The sequence below is a fragment of the Paramisgurnus dabryanus genome, chromosome 14 (genome assembly GCF_030506205.2).
Source record: "Paramisgurnus dabryanus chromosome 14, PD_genome_1.1, whole genome shotgun sequence".
In the NCBI taxonomy this organism is placed as follows: Eukaryota; Metazoa; Chordata; class Actinopteri; order Cypriniformes; family Cobitidae; genus Paramisgurnus; species Paramisgurnus dabryanus.
In genome coordinates this window covers 11,696,373-11,716,570 of record NC_133350.1, presented here as the reverse complement: position 1 = coordinate 11,716,570, position 20,198 = coordinate 11,696,373, and the positions used below count along the sequence as shown (strand labels likewise).

At 35.7% G+C, this 20,198-nt stretch overlaps 2 protein-coding genes across 2 annotated transcripts in view; both read right to left on the bottom strand.

Annotated features, from left to right (window-relative positions):
• Nucleotides 1–91: 91 nt before the first annotated feature.
• Nucleotides 92–1,168, bottom strand: LOC135718685 (protein SPMIP1). The gene is made up of 2 exons (XM_065240802.2): nucleotides 639–1,168; nucleotides 92–230 (listed from the first exon to the last, which is right to left on the bottom strand). Exons 1-2 carry the CDS (start codon nucleotides 1,042–1,044, stop codon nucleotides 112–114), a joined length of 525 nt encoding a protein of 174 aa, XP_065096874.1. The 5' UTR covers nucleotides 1,045–1,168; the 3' UTR covers nucleotides 92–111.
• A 5,109-nt stretch (nucleotides 1,169–6,277) lies between these two features.
• The window catches only part of flnba (filamin B a), a 98,527-nt gene continuing 84,606 nt past the window's right edge, over nucleotides 6,278–20,198 (bottom strand). Inside the window, exons 38-45 of the mRNA XM_065240803.2 lie at nucleotides 19,266–19,532; nucleotides 19,044–19,181; nucleotides 16,562–16,677; nucleotides 14,225–14,357; nucleotides 12,216–12,392; nucleotides 9,310–9,528; nucleotides 7,874–8,077; nucleotides 6,278–7,256 (exon numbers count right to left, since the gene is read on the bottom strand). Of these exons, the coding sequence (XP_065096875.1) occupies nucleotides 7,069–7,256; nucleotides 7,874–8,077; nucleotides 9,310–9,528; nucleotides 12,216–12,392; nucleotides 14,225–14,357; nucleotides 16,562–16,677; nucleotides 19,044–19,181; nucleotides 19,266–19,532 (1,442 nt within the window). The 3' untranslated portion in view covers nucleotides 6,278–7,068. The remainder of the gene's footprint in view (nucleotides 7,257–7,873; nucleotides 8,078–9,309; nucleotides 9,529–12,215; nucleotides 12,393–14,224; nucleotides 14,358–16,561; nucleotides 16,678–19,043; nucleotides 19,182–19,265; nucleotides 19,533–20,198) is intronic.

Here is a 20,198-nt window from a genome sequence, read left to right as displayed (position 1 = left end):
AGAGAATTCTGCACATTGGGTCTTGGAAAGTAAACACTGTCATGTAAAGTTCATGGGAACTTGAAATTTTGTTTTCCAGGTCTGGAGTGGATGAAATAGTCCAGGGGCATTTTATCCGAGCCGATCTGTTGCCAAGGGAATATTAAAAATGCCATTCCTGGCATAGAAAGTGTTCCTTACGATCTCAGATCTTCCGTTGGCCGGCGTCTTGCAGTCGGAGTCATAGTCACCTGGGAAACCATAAAGCTAGTTTAATGTTCAACAGGAGTATTTTCCTAACAAACTTAAACTCTGACCGTAAGGCAAATGTTTTACTTTTTCACACAGCAAGTTTATCATTAAGAGTCATTAGTAATGTTGTTTGCAAAGTTAGCAATCACTATTACTAGTGCTAAAACTATTTAAACAAAACCAATAATCGTTGATGTGTAACTGGTCATGCATTGTTTATCCTACCAACATCAAATACAACCCAATTCACAAGACTTGCAGAAAGGTTTGCCATTATGTTTAACATTAAAGACTTTTGACAATTATGATTTTGATGGGTGAAGAACATCCACAGAGTTTCCATTGAAGAAAGAAACCAAGATAAATCTAGAAATGTATCAGACTAGATTTTGCTTTGCTTTGCTTACCTAACCTCCATCCATAATCCCAAGAAGACAAAATTGGATATTCGAATTTCTCTTCAGGACCTTGTTTGCTACGTTTCTTCAGGTACAGCTGTCGTCCTTTGCCTTCATGAGAGAATCCGTCGTACAGAGATGCTTTAATGTGTGGGCTTATGGGTCTCATCAGGGGCGTCTCGCTCAGGGTCCGCTGGGTCACCACAGGGGTTTTTGGTTTCTGGACCACAGGAGGCAGTGTGAGTTTACTGACAGAGGGAGGATTGAAAAGTCCAATGGATTTGAATTGGCGAGCCGTGGAGCTGCTGGGATATTCCTGGCTGTATTTCATCTTCCATGCCAGTCGTGTGTAGGCCTCCTTCAGGATCAGCTCGCGGTAGAAGTTCTGGTCCTGTGTGGTGAGCAGGTTCCTCATGACTATTGAGCGACCTGTGTGTGCTTTGTGTCTCTCTTAGAGATTAAACAAGAGAGCAGAGCCACTGAAACCCAAGAGGAGCATGTCAATCATCTCCTGACCAGTGTGACCAATCAGAGTCCAGATCACTCAACTCGAGAGAGAGAGAGAGAGAAGAGAGCACACGGACACTTTCTCTTGCTCTCTTTCTCTTAAACGTGTTGACAATAACACATGAGACACACAGCTGATGTGCACTGTAAAATTATTTTTTGCACTTAAATAATCAACTTAGATTTACAAGTCATTTTTAACTTTGATTTTTTTGCTTACCCCATTGGCAGATTTTTTTGCTTGTTTTATGCACAAAATCACTTAAATTTGATATTTTTGGTCTAAAAAATGGCTCTTCAAGAAAAAGCATCTTAATTCAAGAATTTTTAGATATTTTTACTGAAAACAAGACAAAAGTACTAAGAAAATGTTTTCTTGAAAATATTTTTTTGCAGTGTAGCTGCTGTAACTGTAAAATAAAGTTAAAATAACTTAAAGGGGACATATCATGAAAATCTGACTTTATCCATGTTTAAATGCTACAATTGGGTCCCCAGTGCTTTTATCAACATAGAAAATGTGTAAATTATCTTAGTTTTGGTAAACCATTCTCTGCAAGCACGTGAAAAAATAGGTCATTGAAATTTTGCTCCCCTTGTGATGTCAGAAGGGGATAATACTGCCCCTTAATCTGCACTATCCAACCACAGCACTGCCATTTAGTGCAGAGATCAGCTCATTTGGATATTAAAGGACACCCAAAAATGGCACATTTTTGCTCACAAAAGTGGCAATTTTAACATGTTATAATAAATTATCTATATGATATTTTGTTAGTTTAGTTTCATGTGCTCACGCGAAACCTTCATGTGCAGAATTTTGTTTTAAGTTTCACGTGCGCACGCGAAACTAAACTTAATTTAATTTTTTCTCCATGCCCCCTTGTCTAAAAACTAGACTTATTTTACATCCTTAAAAGGTTTTGTGTAATCTCCCCTTTCAGCGAAGTTACAACTTTATTTTAAGTTACAGCAACTCATCTTTTTTTTCTTAAATCTATTAATCAACAGATTTGAATAAGCACTCATTACTGATCAAAACTATACGGTTTAAAAAATTTCCATGATTTTAACTCTTTAATTGCTAAGTTCATAAGTGATGTCCCAGATTTAGGGGGAAAACACACACACAATGACTAATTTTTAATATATAAATTGATTGTGGACTTGATTTTTTAACCCTTTCCAGTCTTGGGCATGTCAAAGAATGGTTAAAACATTGGCCTTGATACATTTTATTTTTTTTCTCCCCCATTTACTGTTTTTGCCCCATTGACTTCCATTATAATGAAATTTTTTGATTGCAAAGCCAGGACACCGTATAATCATGCATTCTTGATTGTTGGTGGTTTTTCCTTTTCCAAAGAGGTATTTTTTACTGTTGATCACCATGTGGCACCATTAGGGTTAATGGTGCCACATGGTGATCAACAGTAAAAATGACAAATTTTAGTAGGCCTGTGCAAAAACAGAGCTTAACCCGTTAAGGGGCACTGCCACGTGAGCGGCTACTTCAAGATTTTTCATGTAAATGTTAATCCATCACGACAAACTACATATTGTTGGAAAGTTCTATAGTTTTCATGGATATAGTTTTCGTGAATGTAGTTTTCATATTTTAGCAGTAATAATAATACAGTATTCATTTGTGACAAGAGTATACACTATGCAGCAAACCTCAGTTTTTTGATAATCTTATGTATAAAAATAATACTATTGCATATTTTATTTATTACATATAAATGTAAACTGCTATAAAAATGATATTTTCACCTCCAGACACTTCCGTAAAAAACGTCAAAGTGTCTTCTTTAATACAAGACCAAAATTAGGCTTATTTGAAGGTGTACATCACTTTTTCACCACATCCCTCCACTTAAAAAGGGTCAATTTCTGGTCTGTACATTGACTATAACAGCATATTTGTGTGTGTGTGGTTAGTATTGGGGAGCACCTCCCTTGTGCACCAGTTGCTGCTGCACTGGTGAGAGAGATTCAGTCTCTTCTTAACTAGACACATCTTTGTGTTATTGAAATAACACACTTTGTGTTGTTTTAACACATCTTACGTTGTTCCTTTTATTTATTTAAACACAAAATGACATATAATGTGTTAAAATTACAATGTGTAAAAAATGAACACATCCTTTCTTACGCTCTGCACTTCTAGGATTTCACAACATAACACTTTAAAAACAAGGAGTAAAAAGCAAAACTGTTGCATTGATATACGTCACTCGATTATCGTTCCAGCACAGATATTTGTATTGGTGAATCTCTAATTCAAATATCAAACCAAGTGGCATCTTTAAACAACTATGAGTTACTATCAGTGGTAGAGCATTGCATTAGCAGCATAAAAGGTCAGAGGATAAAAAAAACTGTATGCCTCATGTCCGAGCAGAGTAACCAAATCACAATAACTATGTGGTTATCAAGTGGTAGTGTAACATAGATATTCAAAACGCTCAAATACTAGGTGACCATTTTGCTAAAACTGGGCTCTTTAAAATAAATGTCACTTATATACAGGTATTCAGACATTAAGGTCCGGTTCCTCTGGCAGATCTTATCCTAGTCCCAGACGAAAATGCATGTTTGAGTTGCCTAATTCAAAAACATCTTGCACTGACATATCTTAACATATATCAGTGCTATTGTTTTGTCTCAATATGCACAGCAGTATTGCTTTTGTAAGGTATGTTTGTAGTGCTGGATTAATCTAAACCCCGTGTAAACTGCCCCTAAATGTTTAAGTGGATATTGTAATTCTCAGTTGTTTCCTGAAGGTGGCAGTAAAGAGCTTATGTACATTACAGACCATTAGTGACCTTTGAAACCGTTGAGTTAACTCAATGACCCTGCTTTTTAGCTATTAGTCAGCATAAAAATGACTTTATGCACAACATTACACATCTCAAATCAGACACATTTCCCGTACACCCATTTACTGTACATTCAAAACAGGCCTTAAATTCAAGTCACGCTCATCTGAGAGCATAATTAAAACAGATCCAAGTGCTATAAAACAGAGCACAGGTCAGATATGAATCAGCACAGAACTCGATCCCGACTAAAAACTATTAATGTCATCCTGCATATTTATTCTGGAAGATACAGAGCTCATAGAAATCATGAATTATAAATTCAAAACTTTAGTAGATCTATAAATACACACACACTCATCTGTTAGTTCATTGTGCTTGTTCAGTATTTGTGCTCGTCTCTATGGTGGCTATGAAACATTGCCTTTCATTTCCCGTTACGGAGTCTAAATATAAAACAATTATAAATGTGATTGAACTGTGGGCCATGCAATGAATCTTTTAGTGACTTAGGGAAAGAAACATCAGCAAAAGGCTACAAAACAGCGAACGATACATCACATAACTCCCAAAAATAGTTACAAGATAAATGAAACTAGTTTGATGTTGATTCAAAGGAAATGTTGGTGAAAATGCACACAAAGCAGTTGTTCCTCTTCACATAACTTTTAATGTTAGTGCCTGGCAGCATCTGTTCCCATTGACTGTCATTAAAGGCACAATATGTAAGATTTTAATATTTTTAATAAGACAATCACCTTACTTCATTGTTCATAATTAATGTGCGCAATAAATTATGTAAAGATTTAAAATAAAAATTATGACTTAACTGTAGTCTTTATACAGTTGTGGGCGGGGCCAGCGCAAAGTGACATCACTGCAAAAAATTGTTTTCAAGAAAAATTTTCTTAGTATTTTTGTCTTGTTTTAGGTAAAAATATTTTTTATAAGTCTAGTTTTTAAACCAAAAATATCAAATTTAAGTGATTTTGTACAGAGCCTCTAAGGGGACATGGAGAAAAAATTTAAGTTTAGTTTCACGTGAAGCTATCGCGTGAGCACGTGAAACTATCGTGTGCGCACGTGAAAGCGAAAGTTTCACGCGAGCACGCAAAACTAAAATAAATAAAAAATTCTGCACATGAAAGTTTCACGTGAGCACATGAAACTAAACTATAGATTTTTTTTACTCCAATGTCACCTTAGGGGCTCGGTAAAAACACTAAATTAAGAAATTCAAGAAAACATGTACTTAAGACTTATTTTCTTGGGTCGTTTTGCTCATTGCGAAAAAGCATCTTAATTTAAGATTTTTTTTATATTTTTACAGAAAACAAGACAAAAATACTAAGAATTTCTTTCTTTAAAATCATTTTTTTGCTGTGAAGAACATCTAAATGTAAATTTCTTATATTAAGTGACCTTTAAAGTCTCTGTACATTGCAAAAAAAAATGATTTAAGAAAAAAATTCCTTCAATATATATTAACTGAAAACAAGACAAAAATACTAAAAATTCTTAAATTGAGATGCTTTTTCTTGATGAGCAAAACGACCCAAGAAAATAAGTCTAGTTTTTATACCAAAAATATCAAATGTAAGTGATTTTGTGCATAAAACAAGCAAAAAAAATCTGCCAATGGGGTAAACAAATTCATCTTGTTTTTTTTCTTGAATTTAGTGTTTAAGAAAAATGTTCAAGATTTTTTGCTTACCCCATTGGCAGATTTTTTTGCTTGTTTAATCCACAAATTCCTTTAAATTTGATATTTTTGGTCTAAAAACGAGACTTATTTTCTTGGGTCGTTTTGCTCATCAAGTAAAAGCATCTTAATTTAAGAATTTATAGATATATTTACTGAAAACAAGACAAAAAACACTAAGAATGTTTTTTCTTGAAAATAATTTTTTGCAGTGTATGGTTTCACACTGCAAAAAATACTTTCTTAGTATTTTTGTCTTGTTTTAAGCATGAGCAAAATAACCTAAGAAAATAAGTCAGAAAAAAATCTCACATTACAAAAAATATCAAATTTGAGTGAATTTGTGGATCAAACAAGCAAAAACAATCTGCCAATGGGGTAAGCTAAACATTTTTAACTTTTTTCTTAAACACTAAATTCAAGAACAATTTGCTTACCCCATTGGCAGATTTTTTTGCTTGTTTTAATAAAATTTAATACATTTTGTTTAAAAATTAGACTTATTTTCTTAGGTCATTTTGCTCATAACGAAAAAACATCTTGATCTAAGAATGTTTAGAAAGCCAGTGCAGTGCACTATACAGACAAATGATGAAAAGTTTGACTCTTGAAAATAAGAAACAGTAACTTTCTATATCTTTATTCCAGTTTGTTTTAATAAGCAAATGTACATCAAATCTATTCACGTGTTTCACAATAAGGCACCCATGGCTCAATACAAATACAATGACATTTCCCCTCTTGCCTTTAAAACACGAAATACTTCACCACTGGCGTATCAAAACTAAGATGAATTAAGATGAAAAGACGAGCGAAGCTATGAGGAATGTGAAAGACAGGCATAATTTTATAAGTGTGACTTTACCGTAAGCTGTTACTGTAGAAGATATTATAAGACTTTAAGATTTATTACAGTGTATCTGAAAAAGTCATGTAGCTACAGCAAGTTATCGTTTCTAAAACCTTAATATGCAATAATTTATTTTTTCTGAAGTGAAGTACAGCAACAGAAGTGCTCGATTTGGATAACTGCATTTGCTACACCACGATCCCGCTTTGATTTGAGCAAATAAACGTCACAGCTCAGTTTATGCAGCAAGAAATAAACACAGATATTGAAACATTATTATATGTGCATTAAAAGTGACAGTATGTTAGGAAGAGAAGAACAATTCAAGACAATTGTCAGTAGTAAATAGACATTTGAGTTTAAAACCCAGATCAATTTGTTCATACGTGGTCATTTCGATTTTCTAAACATTCAAGCTACGAATAAAACTCAATGCCGAACCAAAACCGACACGCCAACATCATCATTGTAACGCATCAACATTCCAGTCAAAAATCAGATCAAGTGCGAAATTCTTAACAGAACTAAGGACTATTTTAAGTTTACTACAGAGAATTATGGGACGTTGACTTGGAAGGGCGACCCGGGGATGTGATCGTCGCCCCATTTCACCGCCAGAATGTAGTTACCCCGCTCCTTTAAGATGTAGCTGACGTTGTACTGCATGTTTCCCATGTGTTTTACCAAAATCTCCTCACAGGGGGTCTCAGGACCATGAACACCAACCAGAAGCATATTCTTTCCTGAAAAACATTTTGAAATCAATTGTAAGGTTTCTTTTATAAACAAATGCAGCCAAGCAAGATGCTTTTAAAGGGCGCATATCATGCAAAATCCACTTTTACAAGATGTTGGGACATAAATGTGTGTTGGGATCCCTCCAATGAAACAAAATCCAACCTCTCCTTCTTTATTAATCCCTATTTTACCAAAGCAGTCTCATTAAACATGGGTATAGTGCTGTTTTGATTCTCTTGTTAATGTGACCTCACACTGACAAAGCCCCGCCCACAGACATAACTGACTGGTTAATTTTTCCCAAAAGCTTTTTTAAAGTGTTTGCTAGCACAATGTAAATATACTATTGTCTCAGACTGTATTCACAGGAATCAGATCTATTTTAACCGAAAGTGCTCACTGTCTGTAGGTAAGGTAAGGGAGTGAGGAGCTGTAGCTCATTTGCATTTAAAGTTACACAACGCATTTTTGCTCCCACCAAATATGGGCATTTTGGGCATATTGTGGGGTATTTTGAGCTGAAATGTCACAGCACACCTGAGACTTGTATTACATCTTGTAAAATGAGCATAATATATGCCCTTTAAAGCAAAATAACTTTTATTTGGTTTGCTTTTCTTACCTGCTTTACTGCAGTCCACGGAGAAAGATGCTTTTTGCCCGACGAAGGCCTTGTTGAGACCTGAACCTCGACTGAGAACTTTACTGGCGTCAGATGAAGCTCTGGGTAATGAGCTGTAAGAGTTCACGCTGCTCGACCGGGTCACTGACTCTACCATCAGGGTGGACGTCTCACTGGCATTGGTCACGTTCACCAACCGAGGACCTGAAGTGAAGGAGTTGAAATGTTTAAACTGGATCTATTATTCTCAATATGCAAAATGACGTAACTATACGCAAATATTTGAGTTTTGGTATCCGTGTATGATTTTGAGTGGATGTGTGAAGTTCACACAGGTGTGCTAGCAGAGTAACCATAGGTTAACTATTGACATGATTTACGATTCGACAAAAACAGTGTTATAATACATAGCCCATGTGTTTTCAAATTCCTTAATAGTGTTGTTTTGAACAGTTCATCTGTTGTTTTATGTCAAACCATACTAACGTATTTTTATGAAATGTTTTGCTTGAAAGCTTTGTTATTTTGCAATTTCCCATACATAACTAGCTGGATTAAACTAAGTCGCACTTTTTTCATAGTTTGGCTGGTCCTCCGAATTAAATTCAGGTGCGACTTATGTCAAAATTTATTCATACTGACTAACATGAACCAAGAGAAAACATTACCGTCTACAGCCAAGAGAGGGCGCTATATGCTTTTCCTGTAGCCTACCACTGAAAATGTTTTACTGAAAACAACTAAAAACTGAAAAACTAACTAAAACATTATCAAGAATGTCTGTTCTTGTGTTTGGATTTTGTAAAATAGTTTCCTAATTAAATGCGACTTATAGTCCAGTGCGACTTATATTTGTTTATTTCCTCTCCACGATGCATTTTTTGACTGATGCGACTTATACTCCGGAGCGACTTATAGTCTGGAAAATACGGTACTACATTAAGGCAACTTGTATACCCATTTTCAGTTTCCAGCACACAATTTTGCATTTAAAAGACATCTAATAAACATCGCCAAAACGTCTAGGATAAAACCAGGCAATATTTGGGCTGTCTGTGAAAATTTAACAGACGTCTAACTATAGCACTGGGCTATTGGGCAAAAAAAATTTATCTAGTTTTTTTCAGAACATTTGAACGATTCCCTGATTTAAATAAAATTAAACATTGTGTCAAAACCTAAATTCCAATGAATTAAATTAGCCCAGCCCTACCGTAGCCCAAAGAGAAATTAAATAAATACAACCAAAACCAAGCACTGTTGACTTTGATCTCACAAGTTATTTTGGCAAAAACATCATGTAACCAAATTTAATTTGGGCTAGAAGTGGGTTACTCATAGCTGCACTATATCGGGTCTATAGTTAGCCTTGCTGGGTTCATAACAGAAAGAGTAGATCATTTTATTGTTATTTCGAGTGGTTAAGCTCTACACACCTGTGACTTTGGCCTTAAATGGGCTTCCAGTGATGTGGTTCGGACCGCCGTATTTGATAGTGATGATGTAGTTTCCAGGAGCCATCGGTGTGTAGTGAACTTTGAAGCCCTCGGGACACTCTTGACACTCCATCTTCACCTTCGACGGACCCTCGATGGTGACGGCCAGAGATCCTGGTCCAGCTTTACTGTTATTGATCAAAAACTCAGCCTGGTTTCCTATCAGAAGAAATTAAGCGATGATGAGAGACTGAGATTTGAGTGTTTTTTACTACACTTTACTTTTATACTGGATGAATTATAATTCTGCTTTCTGTCTGAAAATATACGATCCGATACAAGTCTGTCACAGATATATCTGTATCGGCAGATTTGTTTTTACAGAACATGCTTGTTCATTTAAAACCTGTCAACATTGGGATTTGAAAATAAGGGAAAATTCCTAAAACCACAGGTTCATTTCAAACCCCCCCCCCCCCCCCAAAAAAAACCCCATATCGGTTGGGCTCTAGTATTTATTAAAAATACATTAATTATCGGCTGATATATCAGTATCGCCGTTTTTTTTTTTACTCCAAACAGGGACCTCGCATGGGTATTTAAACCACCAAATATCAGCATCTGAGATATCAGTATGGTTAAAAACTTTACATTAAAACTACATTTTTTCATGGTAAGGTTGACATTTGCATGGAATTGCTCAAGACACACAAAACCAGTCATAGGGATACATTTTTTCAATGAGATTTATACATCATCTAAACGCTGAATAAATAAGCTTTGGACTGGATTGGCCGAGATACAACAACTCTGGAATCCTGGGTGCAAAAAAATATATATTAATATAATAAATTTTTTTTTTTTTTGAGTAAATCGTCCTTAAAATTGCCCAGATGAACTCTTTAGCAGCACATATTACTAATGATAAAACATTTTTTATATATTTACATATTTACAAAGAAATTGACTAAATATCCATATGGCACATGCTCTTTACTTAATATCATAATGATTTTTGGCATAAAGAAATCAATCATTTTGACCCATACAACATATTGTAGGCTATTGCTACAAATACACCCATGCTACTTAAGACTTTTACTTAAAGGGATAGTTCGGCCAAAAATGATATTAAACCCATGATTTACTCACCCCCAAGCTGTCCGAGTTGCATATGTCCATCGTTTTTCAGACAAACACATTTTCGGATATTTTATAAAATGTTTTAGATCTTTCAGTTGATTAAATGTAATGTTACGGGGTCCACCCATAGTCCACGACCTTCAATCCAAAAAAAGTGCATCCATCCTTCACAAATTAAATCCAAACGGCTCCAGGATGATAAACAAAGGTTTTCTGACGGTAATCCGCGAGATGTTGTTGTAGAAATATCCATATTTAAAACTTTATTAACGAAAATAACTACCTTCCGGTAGCGCCACCATCTTAGTCGCGTCCGCATTCAAGATAAGAGCTTTACGCAGCCTACGGAGGTTACTCTGCTGCTGCTCTGTGCCCCCGCCCTCCGAATTTGTCTTACGTCACTAAGAAAAGTGCGTACACTACGCTAATACTCTCTCCTGAATACAGAGGAGTCTAAGATGGCGGAGCTACCGGAAGGTATTTATTTTCATTTATAAAGTTTTAAATATGGATATTTCTACAACAACACCGCGCGGATTACCCTCAGAAGACCTTTGTTTATCATCCTGGAGCCGTTTGGATTTAATTTATGAAGGATGGACACACTTTTTTTGGACTTGAAGGTCGTGGACCCCGTAACATTACATTTAATCAACTGAAAGATCTAAAACATTTTATAAAATATCCGAAAATGTGTTTGTCTGAAAAACGATGGACATATGCAACTCGGACAGCTTGGGGGTGAGTAAATCATGGGTTTAATATCATTTTTGGCCGAACTATCCCTTTAAGGTTTTGTGGTCCAGGGTCACATATAATGTACATGTTAAATATATACTGTTGATGTTTACAGGTCAAATGGACAGGAATAATGTTTCCCACAATGCAATGTGCTTAAACTGTCTGCAGCTAATGCATTCAGTAGTGCTAAACTTCTCAAATTTACGACAGACTGATAAAGACAAAATAATACCTTATTTAACATTGCAATAACGTTGAGGATTGAACAGCACTCACTGAATTAAACATGAAACATAGTGAGATCATGTGAAAATGTACCATACTCTATACTTCATACTTAATATTTAATAAGATACTATGCTCAATGAACATTTAAAAAATGTATTTAAAGATAAGTACAGATAAGTGCACCAGTATTTCTTTGTGCATGTAAACCTGCTATGAGATGATAAATGTTGAAACGATCTTCTGTACGAGATATTAATCCAGTGAGATCTTTCACATTGACAGTATCAGAGCGGTCCAGCTGGAGTCTTCTGGCACACTGAACATCGTAAAGCTTTATTTATTTCTTCCTCCATGTCAACCGTGTGGCTTTTCTTACTTCTGTCATCATGACATTAACCGCAAATACATTTTTTGCATGCTTTTCCTCTCACTTCAGTTTGAAATGACAACACAACACAAACACAACAGCACTGTTGTGTTGCTGCTCTTTAAATAAAACCTCACTGGTGACTATGTGGTTCACAATGGACTTCACATTGGGATCACATCTTTGGCAACTCGGCAGGTTTTGAGAAAATGTCGGAGTCAATTTTAGACTGTTTTGTATGCGTTTCTAACAACAGAGTTGGGAAGACAAATGTATTCTGGATGAGATCCATGAGAAACAGATGATTCTTCTTTGTTAAAACAATGAATGTGTATATATGAGAAACTGAAGAGTCGCTTTAAGTAACATATTGGTAACAGTATTATTAACAGTAGATTTTGTCTGCATTCATGTGTAAAAATGTTACCAGTGGTTCCTTTCTCAAGTCCAGGTCCATAAGCAGTCACAAGTCCAGCATCTCCACTCTGACCCGGTTCTCCTACACGGACGTGGTACGGACTGCCGGGGATGTGACTTCCATTGAACTTCACGTCAATGATGTGAATGCCGTTCTCACGTGGGATGAAACGAATGGCATATTTGTCTGTAGAACGAGATGACAAAAACAAATGTGTGAAATAAGCAATCGTGTCCATCTATATATTAATGTCAAAATTAACAAACCTGACAAAACTAGCACTGTACTAACCCAAACATGACTCAAAAAATAAGTAAGAGTGGTAACACTTGACCTGAAGGGGTGTTCATAAGACATGTGTCATGAACATGAAGGAGATTGTATGCACGTTTATTACAACTGTCATAAATATTTTTCTTGACCTCAACTACATTGTGTTATTCGTCGAATTGTCATTTTTAATGCATTTTAATGCATTTTACCATATAAATATATCATTAAAATGTCATTAAGTGTTAATACTGTCAAATAGTTTTATAACAATCATGAATATTCTTCAGTTCATAATGTTTTTTTTAAGTTTCCTCCAAGTGTTAGAGAAATAAAATCAATTATCTAATAATAATAATAATAATAATGATGATAGTAATAATAATAATAATAACAATTAAAAATGGATAAAATGATATTTTATTACATTTGGAGATCAATTCACCTAAAATTAAATGAAAACGGTACAATAATGGGTTAAGCCATGCAGCGTTGGGTCCATACTGCTGCAAACTTAATTACATTAAATTAATTAAATGTTTTGTTTTTTTCTTCTAAGTCCGAAATTTTCAGAACCCTCTGTGTGAGGAAGTTCTGTTAGTTGTCAGTTTTTTATGTATCGTACACATACATAAAGTTAAGTATAATCTTTTGATGAGTCTGTTTCATTTTGTTAAGGTATTTAAAATTATTTGGCATAGTATTAACACTTATTGACATTTTAATGACAAGTTCAATTTGTTCCACTGTAGTTGAGGTCAAGAAAAATATTAAAGAGTTGTCATAAATGTGCATAAAATCTCCTTCATGCTCATGACACGTGTCATGTCTTGATTATAAAGGTTTCATGTCAGTCTTATGCACACCCCTTTAAGTAAAGTGTTATCGTAGTAGTTATTCTTCATATCAACTATTGACATAGTCACTATACAATACAAACAGCTTTTATTTTATTTAGCTTGGACACACCATGAAATTTCAAACGACAGTGTATAATGAAGGAATAATTGAATTATTTAAATTATTTGAAAATAATGCACACCCATAGGTGGTAATGCACCACGATGCGAAGCGTGCATTATTTTCAAATAGTTCAACCGAAGTCGATTATTTCATTTATACAAGACATTTAATAGGACAGGTGTGCATTTATCGAAAAGCAATGCATAACAGTGGAACATTTCTCAACCAATCATAATAAAGCATTCAACAGCCCTGTGGTATAACAACATTTATTACATGGCTCGTTGGAATGCTTGATTCTGATTGGCCAGTTGTGACATTTGCAGGTTTGCTTTTCCAGACAGATAACACCTGCTTAAAATGAATAACACACGGTAACCCAGATGCTGCAAATCATTTTGACAATAATAACACATTTTAATAACACATGACATTATATTTCTTATCTTAAAACCGAAAATAAAATAAACGCGTTTACCCTCACGGAAGGTCAAGATCATTCATTAAAAATGAGCTAATGAAATATTTGAATGTTTCCTACCTTACTTATAAGGTAAATATTGCTGTAATAAGTGGGATTATGTAAAGGCAGCCAGTTTTCATCATGAAATATAAGCCCCTGCAGTGTGATACAAGACTTCCTGAAGGGTCCTGATCACACTGTGGGGGCTTAATTCTGCGATAACAACCTGTTGCCAATACGTTATCCCATAATATTGCTTATAGAAAACATGACCTTACACTAATCTAGAACAAATATCATTTGTTTTTTAGGGACATCTCACCTTGCTCTATTTCAGATACCACACATTCCTCAAGCGCTCCTGATGGACTGTGAACTTTAGCATCAACGTTGCCCTTCGCCCCATTCAGACGGACTGCAAATGAAGCCGGCTGGTTCGCCTTCAGACCGGACTCCTGGACCGGTGAACATTACACAGTTTAAAACATCTCTCACAAGCAGTGCATTGTGGGTAGGGCTGCACATTCAACACATATGACATACGCCGAACATCTTACACAGGATGAATTACCTTTCACTGGAGTAACTGTAATGTGGTTTACTGGCAACATCAAATATCAAACATAAAAATCCATTTCCATTTTAAATTTAGTGCTTTAAATGGCATCATGAAATGCTCAGGGTCTTACCTGAACTCACAGAAGATCAGCTAAAGCTGAGAGGAACATACAGTACAGTATAGACAATGAGAAAACTACAAGGTTTGCTACTCTACAGACAGGAAACTTAACAGTAGAGTAAAAGGGTCAGAATGAATGAATGAAGTTTCTGGATGTTTCTAACAGTTCTGCCTCTCTCTGCTTTAACTGATCCTACTGTGAGCTTTAAATTGGTTGAATCTGTTAGAAGTCTTTAAATGAAACACAAGAGAAACATCAGATCCACACAATAATGACTCATGTCCAACAGCTATTCAAAAACCTAGTTTTATAAAATTGTATTTAGCTGCCTTCCATGTTTTTAATCCACACTTTTAGTTTTCTTTTGTTTTTCTCAGAAGTTAAGTGTGAACAAAAGCTTTTGTTGGAACTTGTGTGGTAACTTAATCTCTCAGCCGAGACTAAACTTGGATCACAGATACAGAAAAACGCCCAAAATGTGTTTTTCAAAAACAGCACATTTCCCATTACATTAACAATATCAGATGTATTGGAAGCATCTTAAAACTCTTTCCCTGCCAGGGTTTTAAAAAAAAGTTGCCAGCCAGCGCCAGCATTATGTATGATTTCCACAAAAGCCTTCCAAAACATACAAATTACAATTAAATTAAACAGACCCTCTGATAAAAAAAAAAAAGTTTTATCCAACCTTCATTTGTTCTCTTTTATCACATCGAAAATATGGGTAGGTTCCTTCAAAAATAATTGTGTTTTTGTGAAAGACTTCTTATAGAAATCAGATTCAGAGTGATCCTCAAAACATACATGGAGTTTGAACCGGGTTTTCCCTTATGCATCATGAAAAGTGAAGCTGCTGGCTGTTTGATTGCCCCCTGGTGGCTGGCTGCAGTACAAGTCATAAACCCCGCCCTCTCCATGCAAACGAACGGGACTCTGGAAATTATTTACACTTCCAATAAAATTTTCAGAAAAATGGTTGTTTTAATGCTGATATATGTTCAATTGTTCATTTTTGTGATAAGTTTCATTTTAGCTAGTAATTTCATGCTATAGAAACGTGGCGTCATTATGATTGGCGTGGTTGAAATGAGGCGCGTGAGCGTTTGGACAAAAGTTTCATCCACGGACCCAAGGACTTCCTTCTGCAAAGCCCTGGCTCCAAACTGACATTTTTATGTAACATGACGGACATTTTTATGGTTTGTACGGTTTGATGTGAGGGGTCGCTTCCAAGTTGTACAAGTTGGGTAAGAGCACCATCTGGTGGATAATAACAGAAATATGGACTGACGTAAAAACTTGTCATTGGCAGGGAAGCGTTTTATCTTAATTGACAAGTTAACTCGTCAAAGAAAAACAGTTAACTTCTCAATGGCGGGAAAGAGTTAAATATACTTCTAACCGGTGTATTCTACAGTATTTAACAGAAGGGTTAAGATTAATAAGATTAACTAATTTTGAAGCTAAACTTTAAGGCTATGTTTACACAGAAACTATCTGAAAAGAAAACGCAAAAGTGGCGTTGCGTTATCACTTTTTATTCCGCGTTTATACGAGTGTTTTGAGGGGGAAATCTGCGTGCATATGGTGACGCAAAAGTGTGTGATATTCGATGTAGTATGCACTCCAGGCGGCTAGGTGGCAATGTGAAGCACTGACACACAACAACACCAAGTCCACACACATGTCTGTGACGCAAACCTGTACACGACGAGAGTCACCATGAGCAGACTTTTGCGTTTTTAAGATTTCCACTCTGGAGGGTGGTTTCACTTTTTTGCGTTTTTAAGCCCCAAAAATGCCATCGCCGTGTAGGCACATCCGATAAAATATTTTTACGTTTTCACCCTCGAGCGTTCTCGTGTAAACAGGCCCTACGACTCAAACACTCTGTTATGCCAAAATGATTTTGCTTTGAAAGCTGTATTGTGATAGCTGTGGACATGCATCCCATGTGGTGATGTCTTCTTGTGTCTCACCTGAAGACTGGTAACAGTGAGTCGATTTGCGTCGTCCACATCAGCGCACACGGGTACCAGGTACGGACTGTCAGGAATGTGCTTGTCATTGAACTTTATAGACACTTCGTAGTCACCTGCAAATATGGAAGAAAGTTATTAGACATTTGTTTTATTTCAAGAAAGACTTGCAGATACATGAGATAAAAACACATTGGCTGTCATTCACTATAATTTGCATACATCATTTGTATTTTTATGCACAAAACCATGGCTCCTAATTCACAATCCATGAATTCGTTCTTAACTACGTTCTAAGGACGATTAGGGCCAAGCTAAAATAAAAAAATAAAATCTCTAGATTAAAGTAATTAAAATGCGAGAATAAAGTCATTATTTAACAAGAAAAAAGTATGAATAAATATAATTTCAAGAATAAAGTCGTTATTTAACAAGATTAAAGTCAGAATAAATATAATTGCGAGAATAAAGTCGTTATTTAACGAGAATAAAGTCAGAATAAATATAATTTCGAGAATAAAGTCGTTATTTAACGAGAAAAAAGTCAGAATAAATATAATTTCGAGAATAAGAACACAAACCGCTAAAGGGCACGTTCGTTTCCTTTAATGAAAACAAGCACATTCTGGGCTTTTCTGCTTGACCGTACATGATTATTACTAATATATTATAGTGTGTAGTGAATTTAGTGTATTTATATAACTGTCTTAATGCAGTAAACAATGTAAAGAATAAGCCTAAACTGAATTATATTGACTTAATTCTTGAAATTTTACGACTTTATTCTCGTTAAATAACGTTAAATAACGACTTTATTCTCGTTAAATAACGACTTTATTCCCGTTAAATAACGAATAACGAAAAGACTTGCAGATACATGAGATTAAAACACATTGGCTGTCATTCACTATAATTTGCATACATCATTTGTATTTTTATGCACGAAACCTGGGCGCCTAATTCACAATCCATGAATTCGTTCTTAACTACGTTCTAAGGACGATTAGGGCCCAGCTAAAATAAAAAAATAAAATCTCTAGATTAAAGTCATTAAAATGCGAGAAAAAAGTCATTATTTAACGAGAAAAAAGTCGGAATAAATATAATTTTGAGAATAAAGTCGTTATTTAACGAGAATAAAGTCAGAATAAATATAATTTTGAGAATAAAGTCGTTATTTAACGAGAATAAAGTCAGAATAAATATAATTTCGAGAATAAAGTCGTTATTTAACGAGAATAAAGTCAGAATAAATATAATTTCGAGAATAAAGTCGTTATTTAACGAGAATAAAGTCAGAATAAATATAATTTCGAGAATATAGTCGTTATTTAACGAGAATAAAGTCAGAATAAATATAATTTCGAGAATATAGTCGTTATTTAACGAGAATAAAGTCAGAATAAATATAATTTTGAGAATATAGTCGTTATTTAACGAGAATAAAGTCAGAATAAATATAATTTTGAGAATATAGTCGTTATTTAACGAGAATAAAGTCAGAATAAATATAATTTCGAGAATAAAGTCGTTATTTAACGAGAATAAAGTCAGAATAAATATAATTTCGAGAATAAAGTCGTTATTTAACGAGAATAAAGTCAGAATAAATATAATTTCAAGAATAAAGTCGTTATTTAATGAGAATAAGAACACAAACCGCTAAAGGGCACGTTCGTTTCCTTTAATGAAAACAAGCACATTCTGGGCTTTTCTGCTTGACCGTACATGATTATTACTAATATATTATAGTGTGTAGTGAATTTAGTGTATTTATATAACTGTCTTAATGCAGTAAACAACGTAAAGAATAAGCCTAAACTGAATTATATTGACTTCGTTTTTGAAATTTTACGACTTTATTCTCGTTAAATAACGACTTTATTCTTGTTAAATAACGACTTTATTCTTGTTAAATAACAACTTTATTCTCGAAATTATATTTATTCGGACTTTTTTCTCGTTAAATAATGACTTTATTCTCGAAATTATATTTATTCTGACTTTTTTCTTGTTAAATAACGACTTTATTCTCGAAATTATATTTATTCCGACTTTTTTCTCGTTAAATAATGACTTTATTCTTGCATTTTAATGATTTTAATCTTGAGATGGTTTTATTTTTTATTTTAGCTTGGCCTCCTTGGTAAATATCGATCAATTCGGAGTGTCCTAAATGAACATCCATGTGCCCGTGATTAGTAATTTGCATAAAATGCACCCAAACCAGCTCCATATATGGGATTTCTACAATGCAGCAATTGTTTAGGGAAACTTTGTGTCACAAAAACAAAAGCGTGAAAAAGGAACTTCACCAATATTCATTATAGGTGATGTTCTTCATTTTTTGCTTTTTTACTTCAGGGGGATTTGTTGAAAGCATTTACATGCAGATTTCACGCATTAATTCAAGTGTATGCGTGCTTAGTAAATGAGACCCAACAATATAAGTAAATAATGCAGGTTAAGTGCAGATATCTACCAGGTTCCTGCGCTACATAAGAGACGCCACACGATCCGTCCTTTCGGTCTTCGAATGAGATTTCAGCACGACTGGGACCCTCAACGGCGACAGACAGACCTCCAGCGCCCGCCTCCCGTGTCCAGATGTTAAACTCAGCTACGTGAGTTAGGGAAAAACAACAAAGATGACTACAACGTTCAATCAATCACATTTACATCAAATAAAAACAACAGTCCATACCTGGCACACCCGACTCTGCTCTCTCCAGACCCGGACCGGCCGCTCGTACCTTATGGGCGCCTCCTTCACCCAGCGGGCCTACGGTGAACTGGAACGGGCTTCCTGGCACATGCTGCCCACGATACTTCACGCTCACCGTATGCACGCCCATCTCACGGGGCACGAAGCGAACCGAGTAGGTGTGGTTGCCCACCGCCTCGATCTCGGCAGCTTCTGTGCTTCCTGACGGGCTGGTGACCTGAGCCGTGACGTCGTGGATGTCAATTTCTGGGAAAAAAACGGAAAAGGAAGCTGTTGAAGAAGGATTCTTGGAGCAGAGGGAGTTGGTGATGATGGGAGAGCGACCAAGGAGGTGCAGAGCGAGGAAAGACCTCTCAGATGTTTTGATGTCTGCGGTTTCTCACAAACTCACATTACAGGGAAGGGTTTTGCAAGCACAGAGCGCAACATACCAAAGTGATGACATGTACGGAGTCTGGGATTTATTAAAGGAATATTCAGCCAAACATGAAAATCCTGACTTCATTTATTCACCCTCATGCCGTTCCAAACCTGTAGGACTTTTCCTCGGTCAGTCACTCAATAGCTTTTGGATCTCCGCGTTTCAGTGCGGCTATTCGGCAAAACATCTTGTGTGTTCCTCAAAAGACAGACAGCATTTGGAACGACATGAGTCCGAGTTAATGATCATTTGTGTAGAGCTCATGGGAAACAATTCATGATGTGTATTAAAAACAAAAATTCAGCTTTGATTCATGCAAACACACACGGGTATCAAAAGCAAGCGCGTTCTGCCAACCTCGTCGTCCACATGCTCAGTGCTTCAAACGCACCCTCCAGCCCTACACAGGGCCGTCTCAAGGGTGCCGTGCCAAACCCGGTGACCTTCACCCTGGTCACGGCGAAGCGCGTCGACCTCAAGGGACTTGGAGA